Genomic DNA, 16,525 nt, shown 5'->3' on the forward strand with positions numbered 1-16,525 from the left:
TCTCTGCACTGCCTACACATAGGTTATTCTGGCCTTCATGGCTTGTTTTTTGCTGGTGCCCACAGAGGACACCTGTGTCTTCCCAGCCCTGACCATTCCTTGCATTCATCTGGCCTCAATATGTGAAGTAATTCTGTCAATGTTTTCTATACACGTATTTACTCTTTAAGTCTCCAAATATTTATTGACCTCCTATTATGTTCCCAGCACTATCCACATACTGGAGATGCAAAAACAGATGGTTTCTCCTGCCAGGCCACACCGGTTAGGAAGTTATTTTGTATGAGAGTCAGACCAGGGGATCGGCGCAGAGCCTCAGATCCCAGTGGGAGACTGCAGAAGGCTCCACAGAGGAGGTGCTACTTGCTAGGGATACTGCAGAGTGGATGGTATCCAGGCAGGCAAAAATGTCTGTGTGCTGCGGGTGGGGGTGAGGCTGGCACAGGGGAAGTTTGCTTTGGGATGAGGAAAGGGCAGATGTGACACAACAACATGCAGTTCTGATGAACTGCAAGCAGCTCAGTGTGGTTTGTTAGGAGCTGCACATGGGCTGCAGAAAGGAGATGCGGCTAAAAACAACCAGAGGCCACGTGTTTTAAACAACTTGAAGCTAGGGAGAGTCAGTGAAAGGAGTTCAAAGGAGTGAAAGACTTGTGATTCAGAGAGACCACTGCTGGCAGCCTGGGCTATAGGGTAGGCAGTGACACAGTCAAGGACAGAGATTGCTTTAGGATGGTGACAGGAGTTTGGACCCGATTCACATAGAAGGGGAGAGACACTGGCATTTAGCGGGGACAGAGTAAGGGGTAAACTGTCTCTGCTGGAGCCTGGGCTCTTGGCCCTCAGGTGGATGATGGTGCTTTTCAATCAAGGTATGGAAAGAGGAGGAGAAGCAATGTAACAAAGACAGAGTGAATTCCAAGTACCTATGGAACATTCCAGTGGAGACACTCAGGATGCAGTAGGGCACGTAGGTCCAGAGTCTAGAAAGAGAGAGGTTCAATCCGTACATGAAGAGCTGATAGCCATAAGCTTAATTAGCACAGCATGAGAGCCATGCCTTTGTGGTCATCTAGAGGCTGGGGCACCTCACAAATGGGCAGCAGCCTGTGGAGGGCATGAGCAGCGGAAAGCCCGTAAGGACTGGCATAACCTTCCAGCTGAGAGCCAGCTTCAAATAACCCCCAGCTGGTGGCTCCTCTGTGCTCTCCCTTCTCCCAGTGTCCTTACAGCAATAAAACCAGGCTTTCTGAGGTAACAGTCTTGCCTTTGTTACTGAGCAAACTGCTCTTCATAGCCTCCAGTGTCAAAATCAAAATCTGCTGTCAGTTTTAGCAACATCTCCTCCATCATTAGCTGCCCTTTTATTTATCATTTCTCATTCTGCCACTTTCCCTCAGACAAGGCTCCTGGAGGTCTTTTCTGTTCAGGGTGACGCTGTCACTCCCACATGGGCTTTATGGCTTATCTTCCCTGAAATGATGCACCTCACTTTCCCCACTCATTCACATCCTGCCCATGCTCAGACCCTGAACCCTTCTCAGACAGTATCAGTCTGGACCAGTGATGCTCTTCTCCCAGGAGCACTGCAGTGAGCATCCACTGTTTTCCAAGCACAAGTGCCTGAGATCCCTGGAGGTAACCACAGACTCAGGGAAGGGCACATCCTTTGCATCTTTGGGCACAAGCCCCCAGTCTTGGGCAGCGTATCTCACACAGTCTGCATCTCCCAAACCAAATGAGGAGCACTAGCAGGTGATGCAGTGGGCAACAGAACAGCACTGCAGATACTGGGTTAGGATGAAAGGCAACAGACTCAGGTCAGGCAGAGGAAGGACACACCAAAACAAAGACTTTCCTGTTCCTTTGGAGTCCTTGAAATTAAAGAATGCACATTATTATACATTTTTATTGTATAATAATTAGTAACTGACTTTCTTACCAAATAAACTCTGGATTCTATGAAAAACATCCCCAAACCAACATCTTTTAAACAAATTTTAGACTTATTTTAAATGGAGTAAACATAATTTCAGGTTGGCTGCAGTAAGATTTAGGGGCATTAGAATAAACAAAAAGATATTTGTCAAACATTCAGAAGAAAATACAAGTAAAAGTGATAAGTTTGGGTTAAAGAGTTGATTTGACTGAACCTTAACCCTGGCACTGAGCTTCCTACCAGCCAAAACAAAAAAGGTGAAAAACATCTCCATGGAGCTCTCAATATTGGGAGATAGCATGATGTGGGGGACTTCCAACCCCCCCACCAACAGTACATGTTCCTGGCAAACAAGCACCCCTCTGAAGGAAAACCTGTCTCTCTCAAGGCTGATGCCAGGAATAAATGAGACAGTATATGCAAAATGCTTATTACGTGATTGGCACAACAAGTAGAGGTGCTCTTCTTCCTGATAATGAGTGAAACATGGCAATTCTGCAGGAGCTGAGTCCCAAGTTCTGTAGCCACCAAACTGGTAGCTTTTTTTTTTTTTGCAGCTGAATCAATGTTTAGCTCTAGGGCCAGCATATAAGAAGTACTAAGTACTGATTTGTTGCAAGTCAGTGAAAATAAGCTTTTCCCCTGGTATTACATTCCAATGTAACTATGCCATACTCAGTTCTCATGCATGCACATAAAGATAGTATCTTCAGTGATGGTTTATGAGAAGAGTTCTCTGTGTGGTGATTTACCAAACGTAAAGACAAAAGATTAAATCCAGCCCAGTGAGGTAGTTCGAGATGAGGCTAAGCTAATGAAGTTTAGATATATAATGAGGTTTAGGTATATGAACTAGAGAATTTACTAAGTTTAAGTATAAATAAATAGTATGCTCTTTGCTTTCCAGCAGACCATTCAATGCCAAGACCCTAAGAAGAGCTCAACAGCTGGTGTATGTTGCTCGAACTTCAGGCCTCCAATGAGAAGACCAACCTAGCAGAATGGAATCTGACAAGCAGTGAGCAGAGCTATGCACAGAGGCAGTAACTTCCCAGGAGGCTAGGAGAATGTAGCTCCAGGATGGCAGGGGCTTGAGTGTCTCATTCACTGAGGCTTGGCCTGGGCAAGCAGGCAGGTTCTGTGGCATTCAAAGTATATGGAGTTTGTAGCCAGTCACAAGGGAGGCGCCACATGTAGCCCTAGGGTTCTGAATAGCACAGAATCACTCTCTTAGTGCTACTGCACCATGAAGTGCCTGCCAAAGGACCAGAGAGAACATGGTGTGAGGTGCAGACCCACCAGGTTAGCAGGCCATCGTCAAATGGAATCAGCACGGATGGGGCCAGAAGGACAGGCGAGCTGCAGAACTAGGTATGCTAGACACCACATCACTCTCCTCTGTTGCACCAAAATCTCTTTTCCAGTTCGTATCTACCGCCGTATGTTGGGTCCCTCATGACCAAGTCACAGAGGAGGACTATGGTCAATTTTGGTTCATTAGTTGGTGGAAAGGGATCATAGCTGTACTATGTAACCACTCAGAGGGTCCCCTGGAAGACGGAGACCAGAGGAAATACTCCTGTTGGGAGAGCTGGGTTGTGCATTTGGTCATCCATTTTCAGTGGAAAGAGAAGTGGCCTTAAGTAATAATATGTACTACATGGATTCAATAGAGGTGGCAAATGACTTGGCTGGTTGTCAGGTGACTGGACTATAGGAGACAAAGAAAGCTGAGGAGAAGGCAAGTAGACACAGCTAAAGGAAAACAGGAAGAGTGATGGCTTTTACAGATTAATGACTACTATAGACATCCATCATAGAAAAGGCTCTAAATAGGAGGCAATCAGGACAACCCAGTCAGTGACTATCACTGGCCACTGCAGTGTTGGTGCAGAGTAGCCATAGTGGCAAGGATGGAAGTTTTGCTTGGGCTGTACTCACATAGGCTAATCTCTAGACCACTGTGCAATATCTAATCTGCTATTGCAGAGACCACACAGTGCATGATACACTACCACCCTCAAGGAGAACAAATGGCTACTTAGTGCCAAGTCAGCTACATTGGACACCTTTCACCCTGGACTGAATCATTATCTCCAACATTCATGTTGAATCCCCACTCTCACAACAAGACTGTATTTAAAGCTAGGGTCTTCATGGAGGTAATTAAGGTTAAATGAGGTCATAGGGTGGATCCTAATCCTATAGCACTGGTGTCATAACAGAAAGAGGTTTGGGGCTCAGAACATAATACCCCAAAGCATGGCAACTTGGCTTGCTGAGTACTTTGAACTGAAGAACACTGAAAGGCCTTAGAAGCAAGGTCTTTCTAACCTTCTCCTGTCATCCTATCTCTTAATTCCCTGCCCTCTGAAGCAAGTTATGGTAACTAGAATTTCTTTTCCCTAGGAAGATCACAGAAACTAGAACTGCTCACTTTCCTCCAAAGCAAGCCATAAAACCTAGAAAGGTCACTCTCTCCCTTCTCCCTTGGAGACCCTCATTCCAGAGGGACCCTGCCCCGTACCTAGAATGAAGGAAAGCTACACAGAGAGGCCAAGAAGAATCTGCACAGACAGGCCTTGCTGGGTCCCTCATCTGCTACCATTAGATGGTATGCTGTCTGTTCATTCTTATCTAGGTTCTTTATAGGATCTCCCACCTCTTGCCAAATGTAAGGCATCATCTTCATCCTACTTCATATCACGTCAAAGGGAGCCTGTGTTCACTCTGGATGTAGTTCTTCTCAACTAATTTCTTGCTCTAAGCTCTCATCTCTGCAGAGTAGTCTCCATCTACCTCTGCCTCTGATCTCTCCAAGAAAGAGTAGTGTCCAGTCTTATCCTTAGATATATCATATGTATCTTTACGGCATATTCCAGAGTCACTTCAAAATCAAGTAAGTCTGTAAGAACAACTTTTGCTTCCTCTATCCTGCTGCTTCCTCCATCCTACATATAAACCCACAACAGGAGCCCAAGGACTTCAGACCTGACTTCACTTCTCCAGGCTGTTTGAGACCAGAAGACTTACTTCTCACACCTGGGGCAGGAAAGAATCAGGGAGATGGTGGGAGAGAATTCTATGTCTCTTACTACCCCAGAGAGTAAAGAAGGTGGAGACAAGAAGAGCCCAGTGTTCTGGGTCATAGAAGTGTCCAAGGAAGATTGGTTCCTTTGAAAGACAAGTATAGTATCAAATCATTTGAATACTTCAGAATTTGTAGATAAATGTGCACTTGTTCCTGATTATTTATGACAAAGTTAAGAAAACATAATATTTATTTGATTTACTTATTGGTTGTTCCCTTATAATTATTTTACTTCATATTCTCTTTACATTAACCAAGGAAAATCATGAAGTTTTTCATGATTAGCATTTTTAACAGGAAGACACTGTGGCTTTTACAAGATTGTAAACACAGATAAATATCCTATCTTGTTAACTAGGTTGGTCTTTCTCTAAGAAACAATACTTAGAATCTGAGTGTCCAATTGTTTGGCTATAATTCATGTTTTTACCTTTAAAAAAAAAAAACTAAAAATAGCCACTGTCAGAAACCTACCTTCTATCTGAAAACACATCAAATACACATCGCAAAGCACAGGAATATAATGCAGTTTCTATTACACATACAATCACAGAGAAGCCCACTGAGTAGTTTCACATTGTAAATTATCTGGACATTACCTGCTGCTGCCTTTGTCGCCTCACTTGTGCAAACTGAGAAAGCATTAGCTGCCGATCAAGCTGCTCCATTCTTTGTTGCCTCTGGATGTCCACTGTGGCTCCCATCCCAACTCTGGCCTCACTGGTAGGCTCTGAAGATGAGAAGATGGGCTCAAGGGTCCAAGAAAAGAATTGTGCCATCCAGCTGGGGATGCAGAGCACCTGGTGAACTTGGAACATATTGCGGTCATAGCACATACCAGAAATCTGTAAGAAAAAAACCCAACTGGATTTTTAAAATATAATAAAAATTTGAAGAATGTACCTAACATATAAATCAACAACCACAAAATATTTCAGATGGTATTTTTCTGAATTTGAACAGTGTTGAGTGATAAGCAAAAACTCCAACCAAACTGCAGAATACTACACAGTACAAACGAACAAAAATTTAATTTACTCACTAGAACAAATTTGGGTTTATGAAGTTAGGAGAAAGCAAACTCCTATCCATTTAACATCAAAGTAAAATATTGAAAGAACAATGTCTACATTTTAAAAGAAAGTCACAGAAAATCTGATTATCAAGACAATTTCACACTGTACTAACTCAGTGATTACTTACCCTTATTGGCAGAAGGCCAGCAGAAAGCGACTAATGTTCAGTCACCTGATGCAGGCATTGAATACATTTATCAGAAAATAAAGACAGTCTAAAATCTTAGCCATTACTTATGTAGTGTTTTAGTCAATTTTTCAAGTGTTTATTTTTTCTAGATGTTTAATTCCTTATCAATATTAGATAGCATTTAATAGTTTTTTAAACAAACAAACAAACAAACCTATTTTTCACTTTAAGATCATTCATATGGAAAGAAAAGTCTCAAGGTCCCCTATAGTTTTCTAGGTAAAAATGACTATGGGTATTCCTTTGTAAGAAAAATCTTTAATTTTGTGAATCTGATGATTAGATAAGAAGTTATTCATACCAAATAAAACCATTTAACAATTTTCTGCTTAATATGAGAAGAGTATACTTTAATTTTTTGAGACAGAGTCTCACTGTGTAGCTCAGGCTGGCCTCAAACTTGAGATCCTCCTGCTTCAGCCTCCCTACTGGTGCATACCACCATGGACAGCTAATGTTTTGTTAATGCACTTTAAATTAATTAGGCAAGCATTTGTTGAGCTTCTGTACTTAGAATTGTGCAGAGGACAAGATAAACAAGGTCCCACTCTCATAGAAGTAACAGTGCTCAATACTGAGAAAAGACACTAAACAAGTGAATGCATAAAATAGCCTCAGGCATGTTCTATGAAGGAAATAGAGTGACTTGGACTGGGGTCCTACTTTAGGTAGGATGGTGAAGGAAGCCCTTGGAGGAAGTGATACTTGAATGAAGATCTTAAAGATGATGGGTATGGGGGAAGAACATTCTAGGCACAAGAAATAGCAATGCTATGTGATAATGAGTGTGAAGCATCTTTTAGATAGCTCAGTAGAACTCTCAAGTGGGTGGCTGGATATACAAATCTGGAGCTCAAGGGAAAAGTTAGCCAGAGATAAGGATTTGGGAGTTGCTGAACATTACATGGCATTTCAACCAATGGGACTGGATGAGATAAAATGGGGATGGGGATAAGAGGATAGGACTAAGGAATGAACCCAGGGGTACACTAAAATTTTGTGGAAGGATGGAGTAGGAGATACTAGTAAAGAGATCTGAGAAGGGATTGCCAGTAAGCAGAAGGGAAACTAGTAAAGTTAGTATCAATGAAGTTAAGAGATGTCTGAAGAGGGGAACAGTCAGCTATGTCTAATACAGCTGACAGTTAAATAGGATGGAGAGAAACGACCATTAGATGTGGCTGGCCCATGGAAGTTGCTGACTGTATTAGGACAGATTGGAGCTGCCACAGCAGGAGGAAAGGACAGACTGTAGTAGGTTGAAGAGCGGAGGACTTTTGGTTTTAAATAATTTCCACGCTCCCTTCTCTCAAAAATAGTACAAAACGACAAAGAGAATGAAAACAGAAACAAACTCTACGTTCAATGAAACTAGAGAGCATCCATAATCCCGAACGACATTAACAAAATGAAAAATGTACTGTGTAATCACAAATCACTCTGCCCAGAGGGAGGGTGAATGCGAATGCCTACAGAGGCTCCCATGGAACTCAGGCTCAGGAATGAGAGCCAGGTGCTGTGGAAGGCAGGAGTAAGATGAGAGGATGACTTGAGTCTGCATAAGAAGCTCCTCACCTCCTCCCCACAGCCAGTACCTACTCTCTCTCTCCTCTATAGCAAGACAGTTAAAGCTCAAAGTCCTGTGGGGCAGGAACTCAAAAGAGACTGATCAGGAAGAGCAGGCACACAGGGAACCTACAAAGATCATATGCTGCATGCGGAGCCAGAAGACAACAGAGAGAATGTGGGGGACAGTGGGACATATTTAAAGAGATGGGTGAGTTTTCCATAATTAATAAAGCTTTGGATTAAAAATGCAGAAGTCCCTAAAGGATAAAAAAATGAAATTTACTTATAGGTCCACTGTAGTAAGACAAAAAAGAAATTCTTAAAAGCAACCAGAGAAGGGCTAGGCACAGTGGTTTATACCTGAAATCCCAGCTACTGGAGAAGTGATGGTTTGAGGCCAGCCTGGGCAAAAAATGAGCTGGATCCTATTTCAAAACTAAGCTGGGTATGGTGGAGCACACCTGTGCTATGCAGGACACATATGGAGGAGGGTAAAGGTGTGAGATTCTATCTGAAAAATAAGACAAAAAAAGGGCTGGAAGTGTGGCTCCACTGATAAGAATGCCTGCCTAGCAAGCATGAGGCCCTCAGCTCAAACCCAAGTACCATCCCTTAACTACTCCAAAATAAACAAAACAAAACATAGAGATAAAATATAGACTTAAAAAGAAAAAAAATTACTTAACTCCAGCACACAGTAGCAACAGAAACTTAAGGTACTAGAAATAAATCCAATAAAATTATGTGAGGCCTTGATAAAGAAAACTTAAAAAGTATAAGGGATAGTTTAAAAAAATTCTCGTAATAAGTAGATACTACCATCCATGAATATGAAGATACAAAATTGTTAAGATACCAGTTTTCACCAAATTAATATACAAATCTAATGTATTTCAAAATAAAATCTTAACAAGGTATTTGTGGGAATGTAAATGCCAATCTTTAAGTTCACATGAAATATTTAAGGTTTAAGTTTTAAAAACATGCTGGGAGAAAGAAGCCAAATATAAAAGACTGCATGCATTATGACTCCATTTCTGTAAGTGGATCAACCTAAATTGTACACCAATTGGTAAAAAAAAAAAAAAAAAAAAAAAGATTAAGAAAAAAGAAAAAAAGCCCAAAGATGATGCCCACATGTGCCAGGAGCAGTCTTAGAAAGGAAGAGTTCACTTGACTCTGGCACACAAATATGACCTCGAGTTCTCAAAATACTAATGTAAAATGTTTTCGATATTCACAAAGGATTAAAATATACAATGCTTGAGGCTGGTGTGTAGCTCAAGCTATAAAGTGCAAATTCTGAGTCCAAACCCCAGTTCCTCACCTCCCAAAAATATATCTACACATATACATAAAGACTAAATGTTTGGTTTCCCTTAAATATTTAATAATCGCATCACTGTATTTCATGACAAGATGGGACAGTAATAATTGCATTAAAATGTTACCAAATTCCTACCAAAAGTTTGGAGAATATCATTATTGTTACTTAGATTTACATATTTTATCTTTAATTTTCATTATCTAATAAACCCCTCTCATATTGAGACTTTGTTCAAAGTATACTATACACAGATATGGAATTACCATAATGAAACTCCCTTGTATTATTAATGTATACTAATTCAAAATTAAAATAAAAATTTAAAAACTAGACCACGAGCTGGGAGTGTAGCTCAGTGGTACAGCACTTGCCTAGCATGCAGGAGGCCCTGGGTTCCATCCCTAGCACCACAAAAAAACCCCAAGAAAATAGATTATATGCTGGGATTTGCATTTCAACAGGCCAGGGAGAACTCACAGGGGAATCTGTAAGGCCCTCAGAGGCAGGAAAGTCAAAGAACAAACTGAGAGGCTACTGATAAGGAAAGAGGCAATAGATGACCAGATAAAGCAAGAAGGCCAGCCTGAGGTGAACTGGAACCCTCCTCAGGTACAGGAGTCAGGGACCCTGGTGAGGAAAACAGACAGTGTTCAAGGAACCAGAGAAAATTTGGCCCACATCCCCACTGAAGTCAAAGACCCAGGCTGTGGCTCTGGGTTGGAGGCAGGAAGGCCTCACATGGAAACATGGAAGCTATTCCTTCATAAGTCTAAGAATGTAAAACAATAGCAAGCTGTTTTCTTCTAAGTCATCAACTGCACACTAATTCAGGTTTTTTTGGACTAATCCTTTTAGAAAGGGAATCATGGAATGATGCTCATTAGGTAGATAGAGAAAATTAATTTGCTTGGTAAAAAGCATGCAAACACTCTTGATTTACAAAGAGTCAACCTCAACTGCCCTCTGGTTCTATTTAGTGTAAGTCTGAAACCACCACAGGCAAAGGTGAGGAACCATGACCTGGCAATAATACCCAGGTGCTAATCTCTTTGTCCAGTCAACCATGGATGAACAAAAACTCACGAGGCAAGCTGCACTGCTGGAGTCTCTGGGGACCACAATCCCTACATTCAAGAAACTTACATTATAAGGGGATAAGCAGACACACACAAGGGACTACTTTCCTGGGACAATGACATTTCTTCTGCATGACAGAAACAAGACGGGGGAACAGATGTGCACCTAGCATACAGACCTAGTGTGCTCTCAAGGCCCCAGGAAAGATGACCCACTGAGGACTCATTTATTCATTTAACGAATATTTACTGAACACTATTATGTGCCAGACTATGTTCTAGACACAGTAAAGAGGAAAATGGAAAATCCCTGCCCTAATAGGCCCTGCATTTTCCTAGTCCTAAAGAACAAAGGGGCTTTGGAAAAAGTCCTTGATTTATCACCCAAAGAATGTGTATGCAAATTAGGAATGCCTTAAGTTATTTCTGCCATGTAATTAATTTTGGAAAGATCATTCTTTTCATGACATACAGAACTACGTGGCTTCGGAAGTTACTGTAAGAATCTTGTCTTGTTCCTTAAGCGTAAAAGTGATTCAGACAGATTCTCAGTAGCTTTTGTACCTCTTTCACAGGAGGGGAAGAGGAATGACATTAACCTGTAAGATATTGAGGTATCCAGTTAAAACACGAGATATTCTTCTGATTCTTAGGATTTTGAATTGGAATATACACAGAATTAGACTGATCACAGATTATTTTTCTCTAGCAAATTGTCTTAGAAAACTGCTCTATGTTTCCCTTTTTGGAATATCATGTATCAGAAAGATTAGGTCAACTTCACAAGTAGAAAATCTCAAATAAAAGTGTTGTTAAGTACAACAGAATTTTGTTTCTCCCTCATGTAAAAACCTCAACCATCTGCTACATTCCTGGCAGAAGGGAGAAAAACTAAGGAAAGTGAAAGGGCAAAGGCTACTTTGAGTTCTCTCTGAAGTGATGCCAATGTGGATGTGGACAACCTACTGGTCACACTCCAGGACTTCGTTCAACACTAAGAAGCAAAGGTTACTGGACTAAGTCAAACTTTAGGGTGGAAATGGGCTTCTTGTTTCTTACACTGTACTAAAAATAAACTAATTGTGAATGTGAAGAACTAGAAAGATTTGTGGATTTACAGACAGAAACTCAATGGTGAAAAACTCAATACTTTCTAGGGCCAGGAACAAGGCAATGTCCCATTCACCACTTTTATTTAACATTATACTAGGGGTTTTAGCTAGCATAGAAAAATAATAATGCACAGGGCAGAAAGGAAGAAGCAAAGTATAGAACATTTCCTGATGACATAATCATTGATGTAGAAAACCCTAAGGAATTCAGAGAAAAGCTAATACGAGAAGACTTTTGTTAATAAGCTATTTTTTTAAAAATGAATAAATTCAAAATAACATATCATGATTTTACCACAGTCCTTTCCCAGAGGTTACCAGCAAGACAGAAGAGAAATATTAACACAACCCAAAGAGGAAGAAACACTGGACTCTTCTATTTAAAAAAAAAACAAAACCTAACGTTTTAAGAGATAATCAAAATTGATTCAAGACTTTCAATCTCTTGATAGGAAGAGAATGTGAAGACCCTGGGACAAATGTTCTGTGCCACAACGGACATGCTAATCTACCAGTAATCTCTACTGGGTGCGTCTTGGTAACCTCTTCTTTATCTCTATTTCTTTTTTTCTGTAACTAGCAGTACCAGCTTAAAAATTTTAAGTTATCCTTTAAATCTTCTCTAAGCCATTCTTTACTTCTCATACTTGATAGTGTGAGAAATTCAAGACAATGAGTTTGTTGAAGGTGAGGTTCGAACTGTTTAAGAGAAGGCTTCAGAAAGTTTTGTGGGTTATGTCTTTTAGTGTTTCTGGATACTTTAAAATTTAACATGCAAGACTGCCCCCCAGAACTGCATGCCTGATGATGAACAGAGACTTATCTTAGAGTGTGGCTAAGGGAGGATCTCACAACAGCTGTGGATGTGGATGACAGCCTTGAGATGTGCAGTGGAAGGCACTGGACTCACTGGATCAGGAATAGAACTCCTGGCCCCTGACCCAGTTCTATTACCCTTCAGCTGTGCAACCTGAACCTCAGTCTGAGAAGTCTAGGTATTTTACCACAATATAGAGAAAATGTGGTGTTATGGTTTGGAACTGAACTATCCCCCAAAAGTTCATATGCTGAAAGCTTGGACCCCAGTGCAGCAGTGTTCAGGGGTGGGACCACTGGAAGATGACTGGACCATGAGGGCTCTGATTTCATCAATGGACTAATACACTGATGGATTGGTAGCTAAATGGGCTACTGGAAAGTGGTAGAAACTTTACGAGGTGGTGTCTTGTTGGAGGAAGCAGGTCACTGCCCTTAAAAGTATTCTTTTGTCCTGCCCTTTCCCATGCTCCTCTTTGCTTCTTGACTGCCGAGAGCTGAGCGGTTTTCCTCCACCATGTGCTCCTTGCCATGCTATTCTGCTTCACCATAGACCCAGTCGGGACCAAGGGATCATGAACTGAAAACTCTGCAACCATGAGCCAAAAATTAACCTTTCCTCTTTTAAGTTGATTCTTTCAGGTATTTTGTCATAGTGGTAGAAAGCTGACTAACATAGTTGGTGAGGATATGGAAAAACTGGAACCCTTATGCAGTATTTGTGGGAATGCAATTGATGGAAAACAGTATGGAGACTCCTCAAAAAACTAAAAATAGAACGACCACATGATCCAGCAATACCGTGCCTAGGGATATACACAAAGAAATGTAACTCAGGTTACAATAAAGATACCTGCACACCCATGTTTACTGCAGCATTATTCACAATAGCCATGCTATGGAAATAGCCAAAATGTCCCACAACTGATGAATGGATTAAGAAAATATGGTATTTATATACAATGGAATTTTATTTAGTCATAAAGAAGAATGAAACTGTCATTTGCAGGTGAATGAACTGAAGAACATCATCTTAAGTTCAGAAAGCCAAAGGCCGCATGCTTTCTTTCATATATAGGCCCAGTACAAATATAAGCAACATTATATATACATACATACCAATACATACAGAACGTGTACCCAAAAGTGGGACTGTTGAGGAGACTAAGGGAGGAGGAAAAAAAGGAAAGATAGTGAATGATAATGAAATGCATCACATCTGTGTAGGAACCAGACACAAGGAAACACACTGAAAACTGTTAAAAAACACAGGATGGGGAAAAGGCAAGGAAGTACAGTGGAGGGGAGTTATATTGACTTAAGCACAAAGAATGCACAGGTATAATATTAAGACAGAAATCCCACTGAACAATGAACCTAAACAATGAAGGGTAAGAATGCAAAACGGGTCACGCTAAGGGGAAGGCATTAATGAGAGGGGGAAGGTAAAATAAGGAAGTAAGAAAGGTGAATATGGTTGATGTACTTTCTATACAAGAGTGAATATAGAATATTTAAACCTGTTGAAGTCACCATAAGGTAGACTAAGGTAGAAAGGAGAAAACTGGAGGGGATGAATCAATTAGGGATAATATACATGGAAATAGCATACTGAAATTCCCTGTACAGCTGTCTTAAACAAACGAAAATGTCTTTTTTCAAAAATGAAGGACAGGTAGGTAAAACAGGTCCTGTCTGGGGGTTGGTACCGGTGGGAAGGGCTAACATGGCGGAAATACTATGTACTGAGGAAAGAAAATGGAACAATGAGACCTACTGAAACTACTCTGAGAAGGGAGCAGGGGGGAAAAGGAGAATGACAGAGCAGTGAATCAAACTGAGACATACTGCAAACACTTTTGTAAATATCATAATGTACCCCCAGTACAATAATATGCTAATAAAAATTAAAATAATAACATAAAAATAGAACTACTGCAGACCCAGCATTCTCACTTCTGGGTATGTACTCAAAAGACATCAGGTTCTTGAAGAGTTATTAGGGGTTCACTGCAGTATTATGCACGATAGTCAAGATATGGAATCTAAGTGCCCACTGAGAAATGAGTGAGTAAACATGGTATATGTACACTATGGAATACTAGTTAAGTCTTTTTTTTTTTTTTTGGCAACACTGGGGTTTGAATTCAGGGCCTCATGCTTGCTAGGCAGGCACTCTGTCAGCCCTTTTTTTTGTGATGAGGTTTTTTTGACATAAGGTCTCAGGAATTATTTGCCCAGGGCTGCTTCAAACTGCGAACCTTCTGATCTCTGCCTCCTGAGCAGCTAGGACTATAGATGTGAGTCATCAGTGCCTGGATACTATTCCGTCTTAAAAAGAAATTCTGCACTATGTAACAACATAAATGAACTTGGAGGACCTTATGCTGAGTGAAACAAGCCATTCACAGAAAGACAAATACTGTGTGATTTATATAGGTATCTAAGAAAGTCAAATTCATAGGATCAGAGAGCAGAATTGTGGTTGCTAGGGACTAGGGGGAAGACGGAAAAGGAAATTACTAATCAATAGGCATAAAGTTTCAGTTAACAACATAAACAAACCCTAGAGAGCTAAGGTATCATACAGTACCTTTATCAAGAGAAAGGCATTTTAAACTTCAAATTTTGTTAAGAGGGTAGATCTCATGTTAAATATTTGTACCACAATAATGTGTGTGTGTGTGTATTTGAATAACATTTTGCTAGAAGAGAGCATATGTGAGTGAAAGAATGGATAAAGTAACAAGAAACTGCATGTGGTTATATAAAACTATCTTTTAAGTGCACAGATACTAAAGTTACATTACCTACACTTGAATCTTATCTCCACTACTTACCAGCTTATGTAACTGGCGAATCACTTAATTTCTCTGTGCCTCAGTTTCTTCCTCTATAGAGTAACAGTTTGTATAGTCAGGCTTTTATAAAGACTAATTATGATAATATTGGTAACATGTTTAGAAAAAGATTCAGCTTCCTCTAGGTTATGCTGTGGTAACAAACCATTCTGGATGTGTTGTCACAAAGTCTTATTCCTTGTCTATGTCATATGTTGGCTACAGCCAGGTGTCTTCTTGATTCTGGGGTCTCCAGGAGCAGCTTCTCTTTTCTCCTGGTAAAGGGAACAGAGGAATGGTGGACCTACGCAATGACTCTGAAAGCTTCTGCTTGGATGAAGCATTCATCACTTCTTTCTGGTGGCTAATGGTAGTCACAGAACAAAGTCTGGTGTCAACAAGGCACACAGAGGTCCAAGAGGGTTGAACCCAGTAGAAAGAGGATGAAAACAGTTTATTTATTTATTTATTGGTAGTACTGGGGTTTGAACTCAGAGCATCACACTTGCTAGGCAGGCAGGTGCTCTATCACTTGAGCCACACCTTCAGCCCTTTTTGCTGTAATTATTTTTCCAACAGGGTCACCCATTTTCACCCAGGCTGGCCTGGGACCTCAATCCTCCTACCTATGGCTCACACCCAGTTCGTTTGTTAAGATGGGGTCTTGCTAACTCTGCCTGAGCTGGTCTCAAATTGCAATACTCCTGATCTCCATCTCCCTAAGTAGCTAGGATTACAGGTATGAGCCCAGCTAGCTAGATTTTATAAGGAACTTCTATTTTCCAGCTTTATTAAGACATATGCATCATTTCATTTCTTAAAAATCACATGTCCACTAGAACTTGCCTCTTTGTGTGATACCTGTCAAATAAGATATAATCAGCCCTGACTCAGCAGCAATTACTGTAAGGCAGAGTATGGTTTCTTCCAGTTGGTCCAGCATACCTAAGGTCACAATAGAGAAAAGGGGAATGGAGAAGGAGGGGGGACAAGGGAAGAATGGAGAGGGTAGGAATGGGTCAACATAAAATTGAGTGTGTGAATGATGCACTCAATTCAGTGCTGGGATCATAATTGCTATTTCAATTATAAAAGGGTGAAAGTGCCCTCTAAGCATGGATGTTTCTTAAGGAGCCACTGGCCATCTTCTCCTTCTACATGTGGTCCTTCATAAGCCCAACCGACTTCGTAGCTTTAGTCAGTCTTGATTTTTCTTGTAGCCTGTCTTAATTTTCTTTTTTTTTGTATTAAATACAAATTTATTTGTATTCAGTAAATACATTAATTACCTACATTAAATACCTAGTATTTATTTTAGTTGTTTTTTATTTTAATTTTTTATTGTTTTTATTTTAATTTTTATTAGGATATATTTGTTATACAAGGAGGATTCATTGTGACAATTTCAAATAAGCCTACATTTGTACATTGGTTAGATCACCTCCAACCATATTCCTTCACCTTGATCTCCTTTGTTCACCCTTCCCCC

General features: G+C 40.5%; 1 protein-coding gene across 2 annotated transcripts in view; it reads right to left on the bottom strand.

Annotated features, from left to right (window-relative positions):
• Positions 1-16,525, bottom strand: part of Ubac2 (UBA domain containing 2) — a 138,331-nt gene that overhangs the window by 29,977 nt on the left and 91,829 nt on the right. For both annotated transcript variants that reach the window (XM_074043059.1, XM_074043058.1), the window contains one exon: positions 5,630-5,875. In XM_074043059.1, coding sequence (XP_073899160.1) covers positions 5,630-5,875 — 246 coding nt within the window. The remainder of the gene's footprint in view (positions 1-5,629; positions 5,876-16,525) is intronic.

This window comes from Castor canadensis, chromosome 10 (assembly GCF_047511655.1).
Source record: "Castor canadensis chromosome 10, mCasCan1.hap1v2, whole genome shotgun sequence".
Taxonomy (NCBI): Eukaryota; Metazoa; Chordata; class Mammalia; order Rodentia; family Castoridae; genus Castor; species Castor canadensis.